The following is a 16,221-nucleotide window of genomic DNA, read 5'->3' as shown; positions in this document are numbered from 1 at the left end:
GGGATGCTGTGCGGGCCAGGGTCCGGGGGTCGGGTACTCACTTGTCCGCGAACAGGGCGGGGGAGTCGGGCCGCGTGGACTCAAGGTCCTGCATGGCGTTCCACTCGTTGATGCAGCTCTGCTCGGAGCCGATGCAGCTCTCATAGTAGGAGGCCCAGAGCAGCGCCACGCCCCCTGGGAAGTAGTTGTGCCGCCGCGCCACCTCGCAGGCCTTGTGCAGGACCTGCAGGGCAGACCTGGGGCCAGGGGAGGGGGAGAGGGTCAGGGACAGGAGACCTGAGGCGCCGCACGGCCGCCAGGCACCTCTGCGGGCCTCCAGGACATGGGGCAGTGACCCTGAGGGCCAAAATAGCACCTGCCATCAGCCCCCAGGAGGGAACAACAAAGCTTCCTAACTCGCCCAGTCCGGCAGCCTCCCAGGTCACGTTCCATCCACGGGTGGGCTCCCAAGGATGGATTCACTGCTGAGGCTGCGGTTACCTTGAAGGCAGGGACCCCAGTTTAGCAGAGCAGTTGGCAGGAGTTTCCTCAACACGCGGCACAGAGGGCTGGTTGTGTCCTTAGTCAGTTAATTTTCAGCTCCCTCCCATCAATGTCAGAATAGCTTAGATGCTCAGATTTCCTAGGGAAATGAGTTCTAGAAACTAATTTTAATATGAGAACTGCAGAAGAGATTTGGGAAGGCAGAGTGGGGCGGAAGAAACGAAACTGCAGATGCATATGCTGGCAGCCAATTTACTTATCCTTTTCCTACTTCTTTTTACAAAAATATCTGCTGAGTATTTCTCAGTGAATGGGGTGAATCAGGTATCAATGAAGGGTGGACGAACGAGGCCTTGGATGGAAAAATTATCAGAGAATGAAAGGCTACAGTGTAAGACAGTGTGTCGGGGGCATCCCTTAAAAGACTGGACACAGAATTACCACATGATCTAGAGATTCCACTCCCAGGTACGTTCCCCAAAGAACTGAAAGCAGGGATTCAGCAGATACTTTGTCCGCCAGAGGTCACAGCAGCTCTATTCACAGCCGCCAAAAGGAGGAAGTAACCCAAATGTCCATTAAGAGACGAACAGACAAACAAAAGCAGTATATCCATATAATAAACTTACTGTTCAGCCTTAAAAAGGAATGAAGTACTGCAACATGGATGAACCCTGAAAGCATCGTGCTAGGCACAAGAAGCCAGACACAAAAGGACGGATGCTGTATGATCCCACTTCCATGAGGGACCCAGAACAGGCAAAGTCATAGAGAGAGAGAAAAATAGAGGCTACCAGGCGCTGGGAGAGGGGGCAATGGGGAATTAACGTTGAATAAACGCAGAGCTTCTGTTTCAAGTGATGAAAAAGTTCTGGAAATGGAGAGTGATGATGGTGGACAACACTAAATGTACTTAATGTCACTGAACTGCAACCTTTAAAAATGCTTAAGGGACTTCCCTGGTGGTCCAGTGGTTAAGACTCCGAGCTCCCAATGCAAAGGGTGTGGGTTCAATGCCCCAGTTGGGGAACTGATATCCCACATACTGACTACACAGAGTGGCCAAAAAAAAAAAAAAGCTTAAAATGGTAAATTTTATGTTACATGTACTTTGCCACACACATAAAATAAACATACCTAAATGTGCTTCTAAGGAGATGGAGTTTTTTAATTAGTGCTGTCAGCTAGGAAAATATTTGTGAGGAGTTAAAAGTCCCTGAAACCACACTTACCACATGGCCTGGACAGACACAGGCTTGAAGACATGCATCCTCCCAGCGGTGCTGACGCTGAATCCACTGAGAATGAAAAACAAAGACGGTGTGGTGAGAAGGCGGAGCCCCGACCACATCCCTGCCAGGTGCTGGGGGACACCCTGAGGACAAGTCTGTCTCATACTGTCTGACCAGGGACCATAGGCCACAGGGACAAGGGCAAATGCGGAAAAAAAAAAAGAGAGAGAGAGAGAGATAGGTTCTCAGCTCGGGAAGACTGGCTTTTAACCCAGCAACGTAAAGTCAGCCAAAAACCGAAAACCCAGCAAAGGGCAACCCCAGCACTAGACACTCTCGCTTCACTTGCCCACCCTGCTCCCCCACTTCGGGCCCCACACACACTATCTAGGTGTTTTTTTTTCATTAGGGTCTTAGTTGCAGGCATGTGGGATCTAGTTCTCTGACTAGGGATCAAACCAGGGGCTCTCTGCATTGGGAGCTTGGAGTCAGCCACTGGACCATCAGGGAAGTCCCCATCCATGTTTTTTAGAGTTGCATAAGAAACACATTAACTAAAGATAAAAGTTTAAAAGGGAAATATATACGGTAATTCCCTGGAGGTTCAATGGCTAAGACTCCTTGCTTTCATTACAGGGGGCACAGGTTCGATCCCTGGTTGAGGAACTAAGATCTTGCAAGCTGCACGGAAGCGCCAAAAATTTTTTTAAAAGTAAACAAATAAAAATTTTAAAAAATTAGAAAAGTAATCGTAAGCCCATGTCTTCAGTAAATCTCATTTTCATTTTTCCCTCCCAGTTTTATCTACACAGCCACATAACTTTTCTTGCTGGAATCTCAGGTGGAGATCATTTTCTCCCCTGCTTCTTCCCACTCGTGGCCATACCTGAGGTCTCCCCACCTGGCTGCCGCTCTAGGATCTGGACCACCCTCGGGCCCTGGTCTACCTGCCTGGCCCACTGGGATGATTCCACCTCTTCAGCGCCCCCAAGGGGCACCCGAAACACACTGCACCTGCTGGTGTGTGTCTCCCCTCAGCCCTCAGAGACCTGGAACTCCAGCCACACCACGTCACCCGTGCACTTGCAGGGACCAGCCGCCGCGAGGGCACCCGGCGCGTGTTCATTTAACAACTCAAAGCAAATGGAGGAACGTCTGTTTAATGCTATTCTTGAACTTCATACAGCAGAAGATCTCCCCAAAAGCAGACTGTTTCTGTTGGTACCTCGTGACCCAGACTCCCTTCTCATTAGAGGAGTGTGCGTGCTCAGTTGTGCCTGACTCTTTTCGACCAAATGGACTGTAGCCTGCCAGGTTCCTCTGTCCATGGGATTTCCCAGGCAAGAATACTGGGGTGGGTTGCCGTTTCCTCCTCCAGGGAATCTTCCTGACCCAGGGATCTAACCCATGTGCCCTGTACTGGCAGGTGGATTCTTTACCACTAAGCCATCAGGAAAGCCCAAACTCCCTTGTATCACGTCCCAAATGGACCCTGCCTTGTCAGCCTCACGGGAGGGCAATGTTACTCCTCCTGACGCGATAAACATGTCACACGTGGAGACTGTGTTAATGATTACCCAACAGGTCCAAACTGACTTGTGTTTCAAAGTCTATGGTGAAAGAAGCCTTTTTAAAGAGGTCTCCTTACCCATCTCCATCGAGGTGGATTTTTGTGTCGCTCCACAGTCGGAGAACCATCCCGATGGTACAGCTTTTACTACACAGGAGGGAAGAGGAGACGTCTGGAGTTAGGGTCCACCCTCCTGCACGAGGCCTTCCCTCGCTGTGTCTCCACCCAGATGGTCCAGCTCATGGGGGGGAACCACCACCTGCCCCTGGTCCCACTGCCTAGGGGTGTATCTGTCTGCAGGGACAGCCCACCACTGAATTCGAGAAGACGCGGGCCTCGGATGGCCAGAAACCCCAGCTTAGAGACAGTCACGGGGGACCACGACTCCACAAATGCTAGGTCTCAGCTGCAGCTCTCAGGGGCCAGGAGCAACCAGCGGACCACACGCCCACAGCGCAGCAGGGGGAAGCCGGCAACGGCAGGCACAAGCTTGGCGTGAGGCTACACAGTCTAGGGGACACAGGCAAATTGTGGCAGCTGCCCTCAGTCTCCTGTCCTGGGGTGGCAGGGGTGGGGAAAGTGCCAACACCAGGACTGGAGTTCACTGCTGGACCTCTGTTTCTGTAGCTGCTGTGCAGTTGGTGTTTTAAAATTGAGCGTAATCTGTGGGTTTTTTTTTTTTTGCATATCCTAACAGCGATATGATACCTGACCACTTCAGAGCCTGGCACTGCTGAGAAACACAGATGGAAAGAAAAGGCTTTATCCGAGGGTCTCTTCAGATCACTATGAAAATTCTTCAGGAATGTGAAAAAGAGTCGGCTTGTGAGAAACAGCTGTCACTTCCAGGGTCAGCTCAGACCACCCCCAGGGACCCTACACAGACATCTCTCTGTTATGGGCTAATAGCCCCCAAGGGACTACGGCTATGCACACAAAACCATGCCACAGACAGTCCTCAGGTTCACGAAACCCACTCGATCCTCTGAGTATCAGCAGCCATGGGGGATCTTCTCAACCCTCCGCTTCTGTATCTGCCTTCCTTTTACTTCATTTACTTGTAACAAGCAATGGAGTCTTGGTCGCAAGGGTGGGACTAATGGCAGCCCCCTCGCAAGAACAAGACAAGACAGCACGGTCTCCACCCAACCACTGCCTCTGCGGCTTGTGATTTCTGCTATTAGTTCTGCCTGAAATGCTCTTCCAACGCACCCTCTGACCTGCCCCAATCCCAGACTCACCTGACAAGCCCGTTCGTCCTCTAAGACTGGGCTTAGCCATCGCCTGCTCCTGAAGGCCTCTGGCAGGCTGCCTGCCAGGCCCGTGCCTCTCCTGGGTTCCCATGACCACCCCACACTTCTCCATCACTGGGTACATCACCCTGACTTCTGGTCACGACTCTCTCCCTGCTGAGCTTACAGACTCCTTGAGGCCGAGAACTGTGGATACTCTTGCTGCCCTGTGTGCCGGGCTGAGCCTATTGCCTCATACTCAGGAGATGGCTTGCTTAATGAAGAGCAGGTTAATGAGGAATAAAGAGAGTCTACTCTAATCCACTTTTAACAAATTCAGGTTCTGCAAAGATCTCACTCGCATTAACTTCTCTGATATGTAAGGAGAGTCGTTCACCTCCATTTAACACACATAATAAGATCTATGATATAACTATTAGAAACTTGGCCTCCAGTTACTGGGAAATTCCCAACCTCTCTTCAAGCCTCTGACCTAGGACCCATCAACAAGTACTTGGGAATCCACGGGATATTAATACTGAATCAGGCCCTTGATATAATGCCCATCGATCACATACTTTCATATGGGATGGTCAGCCTGGAAGGCGCCTTCCTGCTTTACCTGGTCCTGCTCCTGCTTGCCCTGGGGTATTCACCATAGCTGTCACCTCCGCCAGGAAGCCCTCCTGGTTAAAGTGCCCTCTTCTAGGGCACCCCTGGGTCCCAGGGTTAAATCTCTAAGCAGAGTGTAGACCCTAAGCTCAGCACAGCACACGAGAGCTAAAACGAGGGGCTCCACGGTCCCCAGGGCCTGACCACCTTGTCATCTACTGTCCCCACCATGGGTGTGGGACCCTGGAAACCTTTTTCCAGCAGCAACTCCTGGCCGTGCCGCAGAGGGGAGCCACCGTGCAGAGCAGACTCACCTCTCCTTACTGGAAAAGTCGACTCCCAGCAGGATACTCTCCTCCGTGTCCTGGCGCCCGCTGCTGCCCACCACCACCATGTACCGGACCCGCTCCGCCCAGGCACTCTCCAAGCGCACGGCCTAGACGGGCGGACATGCTCTCGCTGCCTGCCTTTCCAGGCGGCCGCCCCTTCCTCCACCAGCCCAAGACCGGAGACTTTTGTTTTTATCTTTCCCCTGAGAGTTTTGGAATTAAGATCAAAGTCTTACATCTGGTTTATATCCCCAGCATGAGGGACAGCGCCTGGCTCAGAGGAGACCCTCAAACTTCGTTAAATACGGGTGAACAAATAAAACCCAGAGAAAGACGATTTCAGCTCAGCACAGACTGACCCAGAAACCTTATCCACCCTTTCCTGCACCTTCTGGGGGACAGAGGAGCAGATGGGGATTTGGCCTTAGTGAACAGCTTGGGAGAATTTGCTATAATGTAAGAGAGCCAACCCCCTCCACCCCCTCATTCCCCAACCTCCCTTCCAACTCCCTGATCGTCAGTAAGTGCTACCAAATGTCACCATTAAAAACGAAAACTTGCCACTCTCATCTCTTCTTACCAGCTTGATTCTATCTTCACAACGCAGAAGGTTGATCATGACTTGAAGATGTTGAGGCAGGTCCCCTGTTGGACAAATGGAGGAAGTTTAGAATGGGTCACCCACCTACGTTCTAGGCAGACACCCAGGAGGTGGTTTTGAGGGTCTGGAAGACATGGACTTCCCTTAGTCCACTCCTGAATGCTGCAACGAGTATGCGTGAGAGACAGAGTTCACTGCCAGGTTTTTTAAAGTTGCTCTTGTTTTCTGAACTAATTGCAATACGGGTTTTTTTTTTTTTTTTTTTATTATTACATACAAAATCTGAAAAATACAGACAAGCCTAGAGAAGAAATGTTATTAAATTCAAGCAAATGTGACTTTGCAGGGGTGGGGGCAGCAGAAACTATAGACACAGCTGAAGAGAGGGATTTGCTGAGGGTTGGTCTGAAAGAAAAAGGACTTGGCGTTATTTTCCGTTTAAAAAATCTGCCTTCAGTGCAGGAGACGTGGGTTTGATCCCTGGGTCAGGAAGATCCCTGGGAGAAGAGAATGTGTTCCAATATTCTTGCCTGGGGAATTCCATGGACAGAGGAGTCTGATGGTACTACAGTCCATGGGGTCTCAAAGAGCTGGACATGACTGAGTGACTAACACGCACACACCGCTTTCCTTAAAAGAGGGTGAAAGACATGACTTCTATAACAGGAGGGAAAATGTGTTAAGTCACTGCACAGAGAGAAGGGATGTGCTGGGTACCCAGAGATATAATTTGAGTAAAGAGCAATGGCTTTTTTTTTTCCTGCTAAAAATCATATATTCGTTTTCGGTTTGTTTCCCCCAGGTGATTGAAAAGAGACAGGAATCCAGGGTCAGCCTCCGAACATCACTAAGTGGCTGCAGGGTCCCTGGGGGGTGCCTCTGGGCTGCAGGGAGGGGAAGAGAGTTTCCTGGAGGTGGTGAGCCTCCACAGCCACACAGGATCCAACCCACAGAAGGGCTGCGTGTCCCAGGCACAGGGGACCCCATCACTGAGCTTCATAACTAGAAAGTAGTGAGGGTGCTTCCAATGCCGCTTTTTTCCCTAGCTTATGTATATTTCAAATATGTCTGTGTGGGGATCGTTCTGAAGAAATGGTTCAACTGTAAAGATGCTGATGCGGAAGAAAAGTGCAAGGAGTAATTCACAGAAAATCCATAATCATTTCAGTTGTGCAACACTCCTAAGAAACAACTGTCTTAAGAAAAAAAATGACCCTACAGATCATGATTAGAACCTAGAGGGATTAATCCACTGGACGTGTTCCTTTTTTTTTAACTTGATTTTCCCATATAATTTTTTTAAGTTGGTATGCTGCATTTTCATTTTTTATTTTGTTCAAGAAATTTTCCTTTTTATGGCCATGCGGCATGTGGGATCTTAGTTCCCTGACCAGAGATTAGACCCCTTGCATCCTGCTGTGGAAGTGCAGAGTCTCAACCACTGGACCGCCAGGGAAGCCCTGGGCATGTTCCTTTGGCAAAAAGCATCTTTTTAATCTTACAGAAGGTTGACGAATGATGCACAAATGGCACTTCCAGCCTCAGAGAGGAGTCGAGTTTGTTGGAAACCTGCCCCCTTGTCTCCTCTCTTCCAGGATCCCACAGAGTACCACACCCTACACCAGCACCACCTCCCATGAGAAACGACTTGGAGCGGACGATCCTTGTTCCTTTTCTCTACCCAGCAGCACGCTCACCTGTCGTGTCACCAACGTCAGGATGGCACACAACCACCACGGCTGGTTCCCAACTCGCCTGGGCGCCCCTGCCCCCTACTCTGAGTCACAGAAGCACACGGATCAAGGCGGACACCAGTCCCTTGTCTGATGAGTGGCTCAGTGAAAACGAAGCTTTCCACACAGATAGAGGCCTTTCCGGAAAAGGCAATGGCACCCCACACCAGTACTCTTGCCTGGAAAATCCCATGGATGGAGGAGCCTGGTGGGCTGCAGTCCATGGGGTCACTATGAGCTGGACACGACTGAGCGACTTCACTTTCACTTCCATGCATTGGAGAAGGAAATGGCAACCCGCTCCAGTGTTCTTGCCTGGAGAATCCCAGGGATAGGGAGCCTCGTGGGCTGCCGTCTATGGGGTCGCATAGAGTTGGACACGACTGAAGTAACTTAGCAGCAGCAGCAGCAGAGGCCTTTCAGTGGGACTGTCTGCTGAGACGTGGAATTGCTGACAGAGAGAAATCCCAACCCCAGGCCTGGCAGCCTCACACAGTCTCTGTATGTTAAAGTGTTTAGTAAGCACTTGCAAAAAAAAAAAGCAGAGAATGTGAGCCTGAAGTATAGGTTGGCCCTGTAAAGGAAGAATCTCGGCCCGACTGGACTGGCTAACATGAGCGGAATTACTCGACGTGGAGTAATGTCCTCAGCTTGGCTGAGGTTTGCTTAGGGGCCTGTGGGTCGTCTGGGGGACTTGCCGTGAAGTCCAGTGTGTGCCTGACCCCCAGTCATGTACTGAGCATCTGTGGCCAGTGGGCAAGCCCTGCTTTTTTGAGCTCACTGGCTCCCCCAGACCCCAGGGCAGAAAAGCCAACATATCAGGCTCCCTTCCCATCCTTGTGTTACCTTCCAGAGATGCACCAACCAGGTGGAATGAGGGATTTTACAAGATGGTTTTGTAGTCACTTCCCCAAGATTGCGCACAGTATGCAAATATTCGCTGAATTTGAGGAAGGAGACATTTAATACTCAGGGAACAAAACTGAGCATTGGCTTTGCTCATGCATTATGGTTAAGCCACGAACAACAATTTACACTCCTTACAGGGCAGAACTGCTAGCAGATTAAAGAGCAAAGGTTCCGTTTGTAGTTTTATTGTACCAGCAGTCACTGTAGCAATAATTACAGCTAAGCAGGCAGAGCACCAAGGAGAAGGTAGGCCTGTTAACATGCATAAATTTTACATTTCTTGTCATCTGAGTTACGGATATTTGATGTCCATTGTAAAGATTAGGAGACCAAAGCTCAGAAACTGACTCTGAAAGTTCTGTATGCTTGCGGAACTGGGGTCAGAAGCCAGGTCTGTCTGGCTCCAGAATAAATATTCTTTCCGCAAAACACACTGCCTCCTGCGCAGAAGGATTGTTTACTTAGCTTACGACAGACCTAAATCTTGATTGTAAATATCAGCATGTGACAATATTGACTGAGCCTTGCGGGTTGCTATAAAATCTAAGACAGGAAATTCTAGCCTAGAGACTCAGCTCCCAGATGAGGCTTGACTGACTTGACGTTAGACAAGCAAGATGACTGAAGTCACAACAGAACCGGCCCCAACTGCCAGCGCCTTTGATTCGCTGTTGTTCTGAGAGGCGAGGTCTTTCCAGCATCTATTCAGAAGTGAGTTGCCCATCCAAGAAGCGCCTGGAGAGGCTCCCCACTGGCTACAAAGGTCCACTTGGACGCAAATGCCTCGCTAATCCTTTCCTCCCAAATGCCTTCAGGTTCAGGGTCAAGTCACCTGAGAAAACCAGTCCTGTTACTTTGCTGCTGCTGTTCAGCCACTCAGTCCGACTGCAACCCCAGGGGCTGCAGCATGTCAGGCTTCCCTGACTTTCACTTCGTGGGCATTTTTCTTTTTATTGAAGGTTTTTTTTTTTTTTTTTTTTTTAACGTAAACCATTTTTAAAGTCTTTACTGAACTGGTCACAGTATTGCTCCTGTTTCTCTGTTTTGGTTTTTTGGTCACGAGGCACATGGGATCTCAGTTCCCCAACCGGGGACTGAACCCGTGCCCTCTGCACTGGAAGGCGAAGTCTTAACCCCCAGACTGCCATGCCTATGGAAATTTGTACACGTTTCTTATTTCCTTGCTTTTGTGCCTCAGTGAATACTCGGTTTGATGCCATTTTATAATTTCTGTCTACTTTCAAAAAACCACCCACCATTAAAGAATAAAGACTTCCCAACCCAGTACGTGCCCAAGGTTTGTAAAAAAAATTCCCCAAATGAGAGCTTTCCAAACGCTCAGAGCAATGACAGACTAGGCATCTCGTACCCCAAGGCAGTACTTTTCAAGGGGACAACGTCTGGCTATAAGGTGCTCTGGTGCATTTGTTAAAAAGGCATGTGAAGAAAGTCAGTGTTAGCTGCTTAGTCATGTCCGAGTCTTTGCAATCCCATGAACTACAGCCCACCAGGCTCCTCTGTCCATGGCATTCTCCAGGCAAGAATACTAGAGTGGGCAGCCATTCCCTTCTCCAGGGGATGTTCCTGAACCAGGGATCAAACCCGGGTCTTCTGCAAGGCAGGCAACTTCTTTATTGTCTGAGCCACCAGGAGAAGCCCAGGATACCGTAACTTAAAATCTGCAGTTAACTGATAGACTGAGTAGGGAAACTTCACATCCAAACAGAAAGCTGCTGACCTTATAAGGGTGCTGGCTCCCAGTGCCGTCAGGAAAACACACATGGCCTCAAGAAAAGAGCCTCTGACCTGCACCTGTCATCACCAACCTGTGCTGCGCTATTTCCCTGGCCTTGAAAACCAGCCAAGTGCTGAACACCAGTGTTGGAGGGTTGCTCAGTCGCATAGAAGATAACTCCCTGGGTAAGAGCATCAGTTTAGAGCCATCACCTGCATGCCTGTGGGGGTGCTGAAGACTCCGCTGGGCTTGAGGGCTGCTTCCCTGCTGTAGGAAGAGGGCTGCTCCTTTCACCATGAAAAAGCTCTCACTTAAGCTGGGGAGAGGAAAAAAAACAGAGCACAATTAGGCTGGAATTCACAGAGGAAAATGGGCAAAGACGAGCTGCAGAAGAAAGGCTAGAGAGTGGCATGTAAAACGCCAACGGGATGAAATAGCTCCTATGGTAATCTCACACAGTACTCCCCCCAAACCTCTGCCACAAGCCTGCTGCTGGAGAGTTTATGGGACAAAGCAGGATACTTCGGCTACAACACCGAGGTTCTCCATGGGCTCCTCCAGCACTCAGAGCCCCTTCCTGCAGGACACTGTGAAGGGACACCACTGTAATACGATGTCTTCTAGAAACAGAGACCGACTCTCTGATGAGCAGAGGATGGTTCCTTTTGTGAATTTTTCAGACTTTTGCTATTGATCTCTGCCCCCAGCACTCTGAACTTTTAACAACCTCACTGCTTCCTGGTGTCTTCGGTTTATAGAGCATAAGGAAGATGAAATCACACTTTCACTATCTGTTTGCACCTTAAGAAAAATGGGTGGCTGTGACCACTATTCCCAAAGAAAAGCTCAAGTTAACCCAATGAACTTCTCAGCAGAGGGAATCTTTGGTCTTTGTTATTTTAACAGGCAATAATATCCATATTTAACATATGACTTTAAGAATTACAATAAAAAATTTCACTTTCATGACTTGGCTACCAAGAAAATCTTTAGCTTATGCAGAAATCCACCCTGTATGAGCTGATAGACTATATTAGCTATTAATTACCACCAATTACTTAGAAAAAACCATCATCTCTGAAAACTACACATAAGGCACACCAAAATTATTAATAGTGCTAAGGTTATCTTTTTTCTACTTCTTAGCATCTTCCAAATTTACTGTATTGAGCAAATATTAACTTTTGTAAATGATATTTTAACTTTCAAAGTCACAATGCAAAACATTTCATTTTTATTAATTTTGTGAAAGACTGCAGTTCAAATTATAGGGAGCTATATATATTATTCATTCTCTCTTGAGCAACCAATTAACATATTTGATTGAAAGAAAAATCTCTAAGAAACAGAAGCACTTAAAAAAAAAACAAAAACAAATCAATTCTTGACAGAAACACAAGGACATCTTGTGTAACATAAAACAACAAAACCATCATTGCCCAGGACAGCTAAAGTTGGTAGTTAAACATTCTCATCCTGGAATATTCAGCTAAGTCTAAAATACAACTCCAGGAGCTAAGAAACCTCACTGTAGGGGCCAGTGTCAAGTCAGCAGTTTCTGGAATTGAAAAAAAAAAAAACAAAACAGTTATCTTCCATACTATGAAGACTGCCAACGAAATCTGTTCGTTTTTCTGCCTCGCACGCTAAAAAATCACAATGGCTCAAATAGCAAACGTTAAGGTTTTAGTTCTGCCCCTCTTATCCTACTGACAACTGGCTTTATCTCTTTCCTGTGGGCAACAGTTCACACCTGGACGGCGCCTCTTCTTCATCGTCACATACTGCCAAGTCACCCTTTCCACCCTGTGAGTCCTGTACCTGTGGTGCCAGTTTCAAGCGCTGAGGAGTCTAGGACTGTAAATAATGGAAGAAACGAGATGCACCCTTTCTGTGAGTCTCACTTACCCATGGCAGGCAAAAAGCTCATTAGCATCCATTGGCCGACAGACATCCCAGGCTGTCTAGTTCGAGCAAATGGCAGAGAACTGCCCAACACTTTTCTACCCCTGAAACTTGTCACTCACCCTTTCCTTAAAATCTTACAACTGAGTTTGTTTTCTGAACTATGCTGTTTTAGGTAAGACATGGATCACTTACTACCTACTTTCATCGCTGCCCGAGAGACTCCAACAAAACGCACGAAACTTCAAACAGCAATCAGTTCATCGAAGCGAGCGTGGGCGGGGGGACGGGGGAAACTTTGACAAGGCATCATACCAACCTTACTTTTTAGTTACAATAGTAAAGTTTAAAAAAAAAGAAAAAAAAAAAAATCCATAGTGACCAGAAACCTGAGCCCTCTGGAAGCAGCCAGCCAGTGACGGTGACCTTTGCCTTGGAAATCATGGGCAAAAATTCCCCTTGGTTTCCCTTATATTTCCTTGGGGGGTGGGGTGGGGGTGGAGGAGGAACAACGCAAAATAGGCTGGTTTTATCCCGTGATTGCTTTCGAGGCCAGTTGTTCCTCAGTGTTTCTGAGGCTGTTGAAGAATCAAGAGCCTTGAGGCTACATGTCAATTCAGGGGGCTGTGTGCCTGGGCTCCCCGGGAACACTCTGCCTCTGTCCTCCTCTGGGCAGGGCGAGATCTGAAGCTGCAGGTGGGGAGGCTCAGAGAACACACCCTCCCCAGCCTCAGAGACGGCCCTGTGGCTCAGACAGTAAGCAGATGGGGCACAAGGAAAAAACGTCGCTGGATGACTCCCGGGGCCCAGAGGCCACAGAGCCTGGCAGTCATGGGACCTACGAAAATGAGACGGATATTCTTTATGGCCCTGCTTCCTGTCTTCTGCTCTGAGCTCACTCTGGGCTCAGAGCCTCCCTTGCCTGCTGGGTCGCTGATGTGAACAACTGTCTCCTGCAGCCAGGGCTCTGACACCATACAGTCCCCGGGTTCATCAGTCTCCAGACACCCCCATTTCGGGGATGGCGCACCTCCTTTTCAAGGTTCTCCAGATGAGGAAAACACACCCACAAACTACCCATCATCATTCCAGTGAAATCAGCCTTTTCCCCAAAGATACTGGTCCCCAGAAAGACAGCTCTTTAGACTAAAGCTCTGGGAAGTCAGATGCAGGCAAACGAAACGGAAATGTTTCCCTTGGTTGCCGCGAGAAAAATCCCAACGGGGGATTAAGAACAAGTTCAGCCCCCCACCCTCCCTGCTTTTTATCTCCACAATACAGAGGAGTCTCAGAGGCCGGTTTTAGGAGATGACATGGGGTCATAATTTGTACAGGGCACTGCAGACGGACGGGGTCCTCCGGAAAACCCCACCCTCCGAGCAGCAACAGCCAGTGTCACCCAGAAACCCAGACGCAGGAGGGAAACAGAAATCGGCGGTGGCGATACATACTAGCTTTGCTGGAAACCTCTGAGGAGCAGAAGTAGTGGGGGTGGCTGGCTGGAGAGGCAGATGTCAGCACCACAGAAGAGGTCCCGGACCGCCCGCCGTGGTCACATCGTGTGATCTGAACTGCCCCCAGCCCCTGCCCTCCCCGCTCCCCGGAGAAGGATGGACGTCTGAACAGGAGGCTGGACGGAGCCCTCCAGGGAAGCGGCAGAGTGCCCGTCCTGATGGAAGGAAGGATGGCGTTCCCACCCAGACGGCAAATGGCTCTGCTGGAACCCTCGTTCTTCCCTGATATTTGGGTTTAAAAAAGGCCCTTGTCCCTGCCTATCCTGATGAAAGAGGGCTATTCAGAGGGAGCAAAACAGCTGAAGTTCCTCTAATCACTTTTACTCCTACGGCTTTTTGTGGGCCTCGGGAACAAGCGATAGGGTGTGCGTTAGAAACTGCGAGGAAAAACAGCTGGCGGCCCAGAAACCTGCCCCAAGCCATGAGGACCCCATTCTTGTTCAAACCGACAGACCGAAGGATTTCTGTTTCTTTCAAATCACCATCCATTCGCCCAACAGGGACCATGGGCAGCTGCCACGGTTGTTGGGTGTTTTTTAAAAGCACAGATACATCCTGGAAGTCCTTCAGTTATGCTAATCGCTCCTCGAGGCAGATCTGGTATGTGTGTGTGGGAGGATGGCATTCCAGGTAGAGGGAAGGGGAGGGGCTCTGAGACCCTTTCGCAGGGGGCACAGGGTGGGCTTTGGAGGAAGAGCAGGTGGGTGTCCCAGAGAGTGGGATGAGACGCTGAAACCCACCTGGCGGAAGCCAGCTCTGCTTTTCCTGCTTCTTTTGGCAGAGGAAATACTTATGTTAAGGATGCAACTAACTATATACGAAGCCAGGCAGGACGGGATGAACTCCCTGAGAAAGGAACCCTGGAGGGCTGGGAAGAGAGTGCGTCTGAGCGGTGGGTTCTGCAATGTTCTGTGAAGGAAGGGCTCTGAGACTTCTGGGAAGGCCTCACCTGCAAGGTTCTCCCAGCTATGAATGGTAAAATTAACCTTTACAAGAGGATCAAGGGAAACACACGCTACGATCGTTCTTGTTCTATGGTTGAGGAAACTTCAGCCGCAGGAGCATAATCTTTATGAGATGGGCTGAGACCCACGTCTCTCTGGCCCACGCCCACCTTCTTAACCCCTGGAACGCCCTCGCAGCTGCCTGTCCCAGAGGGAGGACCGGAGTGGAGTCCCTGCAGCGCCCTCTGGGGCCAGGCCTAGCAGCGCTGAGGAGTCAGGAGAGGACCCGTCCCTGGTCCTTCTTCCCAGCATGTGGACGCATCAGGTGCTGGAGAGAGATGGGAAACAGCCTCAGAAAGAGAAGACCCGGTGTCAGCCCCAGGGGTGCCACCATCACCGTTACGGGACAGGACATGTTACCCGGTCCTTCTGGACTGAATGGGGGTCCTGGGCGGGTGTCTGGGAAGGGGCAGAGCCACGCTGGTCAAGAAGCTGCTTCTCACCAACAGCACCGCCACTGCCCGAGCACCCACCACGTGCCACCCCGTCTCCTCCCCAAGCTCTGCAGGAAGACATTCTCTTCTTTCTCACAAATGAAGGAGGGCAGTCCGGCTCCTGAAAGCGTCCGGAGGAGAGTCTGGGCAACCTCATTTTTTAACCCACTGCCTCGATGACTCTAAGTGCATGTCGAAGTTTAAAAACATACAATGCACTGGTCTGGGAATCCATATTTCTGCGTTCTGACACCTGGTCTATTATGTGGATGTTCTGATAGTCACTTACAGGGCTCTGCTCAGCCATTCAAATAGCCAAGTATTTGCAGAATAAGGAGAACCACAGTACACCAAGCCCAAATGAGTGCTGACCAGGTAAAGACAACAATCTTTAAGGGATGGGTCCGCATTTGGGCAGTCTGGATGTGTGCCAGGCCACTTAGAAACATAATTCCTTGAAGAAGGGATACACTCGGCGTAGAGACATCGCACAATAGAATATGATAGTAATGCTTCTAATTTCCACTTCTGGCTGTACGTGGGAAGAATCTACAAAACTTCTAAAACGTTCACGTCCAGGTCTAATACCAGCCGGTTCTAATTTGGAAGGTCTGTGACGAGTCCTCGGCACCTGCTTTTTTTTTCTAAAGTCCCAAAACGGCTACTGAAGCCACAGTCAGGGCTAAGAACCCCTGCACTTAGCAATCACAGAAGACACAGAGGAAGCTGCTCCCTTCATAAGAGTTCCTTACACACAGCAAGTACACAACACATGTTTTTGCTGGTGAAACATAACACCCATAAAAACCTGTGCTCCTCTCGGAAGGATACAAACACGATTAGGTGCAATGAAGGAAGGCCACGCCAGGTCAAAAAAAAAAAAACAAAATAATACCATCCTCGGAAGTAGCACAACAGGTTAGCAAAT

The 16,221-nt window shown here is 49.4% G+C and overlaps 1 protein-coding gene across 1 annotated transcript in view; it reads right to left on the bottom strand.

Moving 5' to 3' along the window:
- Window positions 1-12,601, bottom strand: part of SSH1 (slingshot protein phosphatase 1) — a 32,193-nt gene extending 19,592 nt beyond the window's left edge. Inside the window, exons 1-7 of the mRNA XM_010828846.1 lie at window positions 12,345-12,601; window positions 10,649-10,752; window positions 6,039-6,103; window positions 5,444-5,565; window positions 3,364-3,432; window positions 1,716-1,781; window positions 42-236 (exon numbers count right to left, since the gene is read on the bottom strand). Coding sequence (XP_010827148.1) covers window positions 42-236; window positions 1,716-1,781; window positions 3,364-3,432; window positions 5,444-5,565; window positions 6,039-6,103; window positions 10,649-10,752; window positions 12,345-12,376 — 653 coding nt within the window. The 5' untranslated portion in view covers window positions 12,377-12,601. The remainder of the gene's footprint in view (window positions 1-41; window positions 237-1,715; window positions 1,782-3,363; window positions 3,433-5,443; window positions 5,566-6,038; window positions 6,104-10,648; window positions 10,753-12,344) is intronic.
- Window positions 12,602-16,221: the final 3,620 nt, after the last annotated feature.

Source organism: Bison bison, unplaced genomic scaffold, assembly GCF_000754665.1.
Source record: "Bison bison bison isolate TAMUID 2011002044 unplaced genomic scaffold, Bison_UMD1.0 scf7180017864495, whole genome shotgun sequence".
Lineage (NCBI taxonomy): Eukaryota > Metazoa > Chordata > Mammalia > Artiodactyla > Bovidae > Bison > Bison bison.
This window is presented reverse-complemented; position numbering and strand designations above follow the sequence as displayed.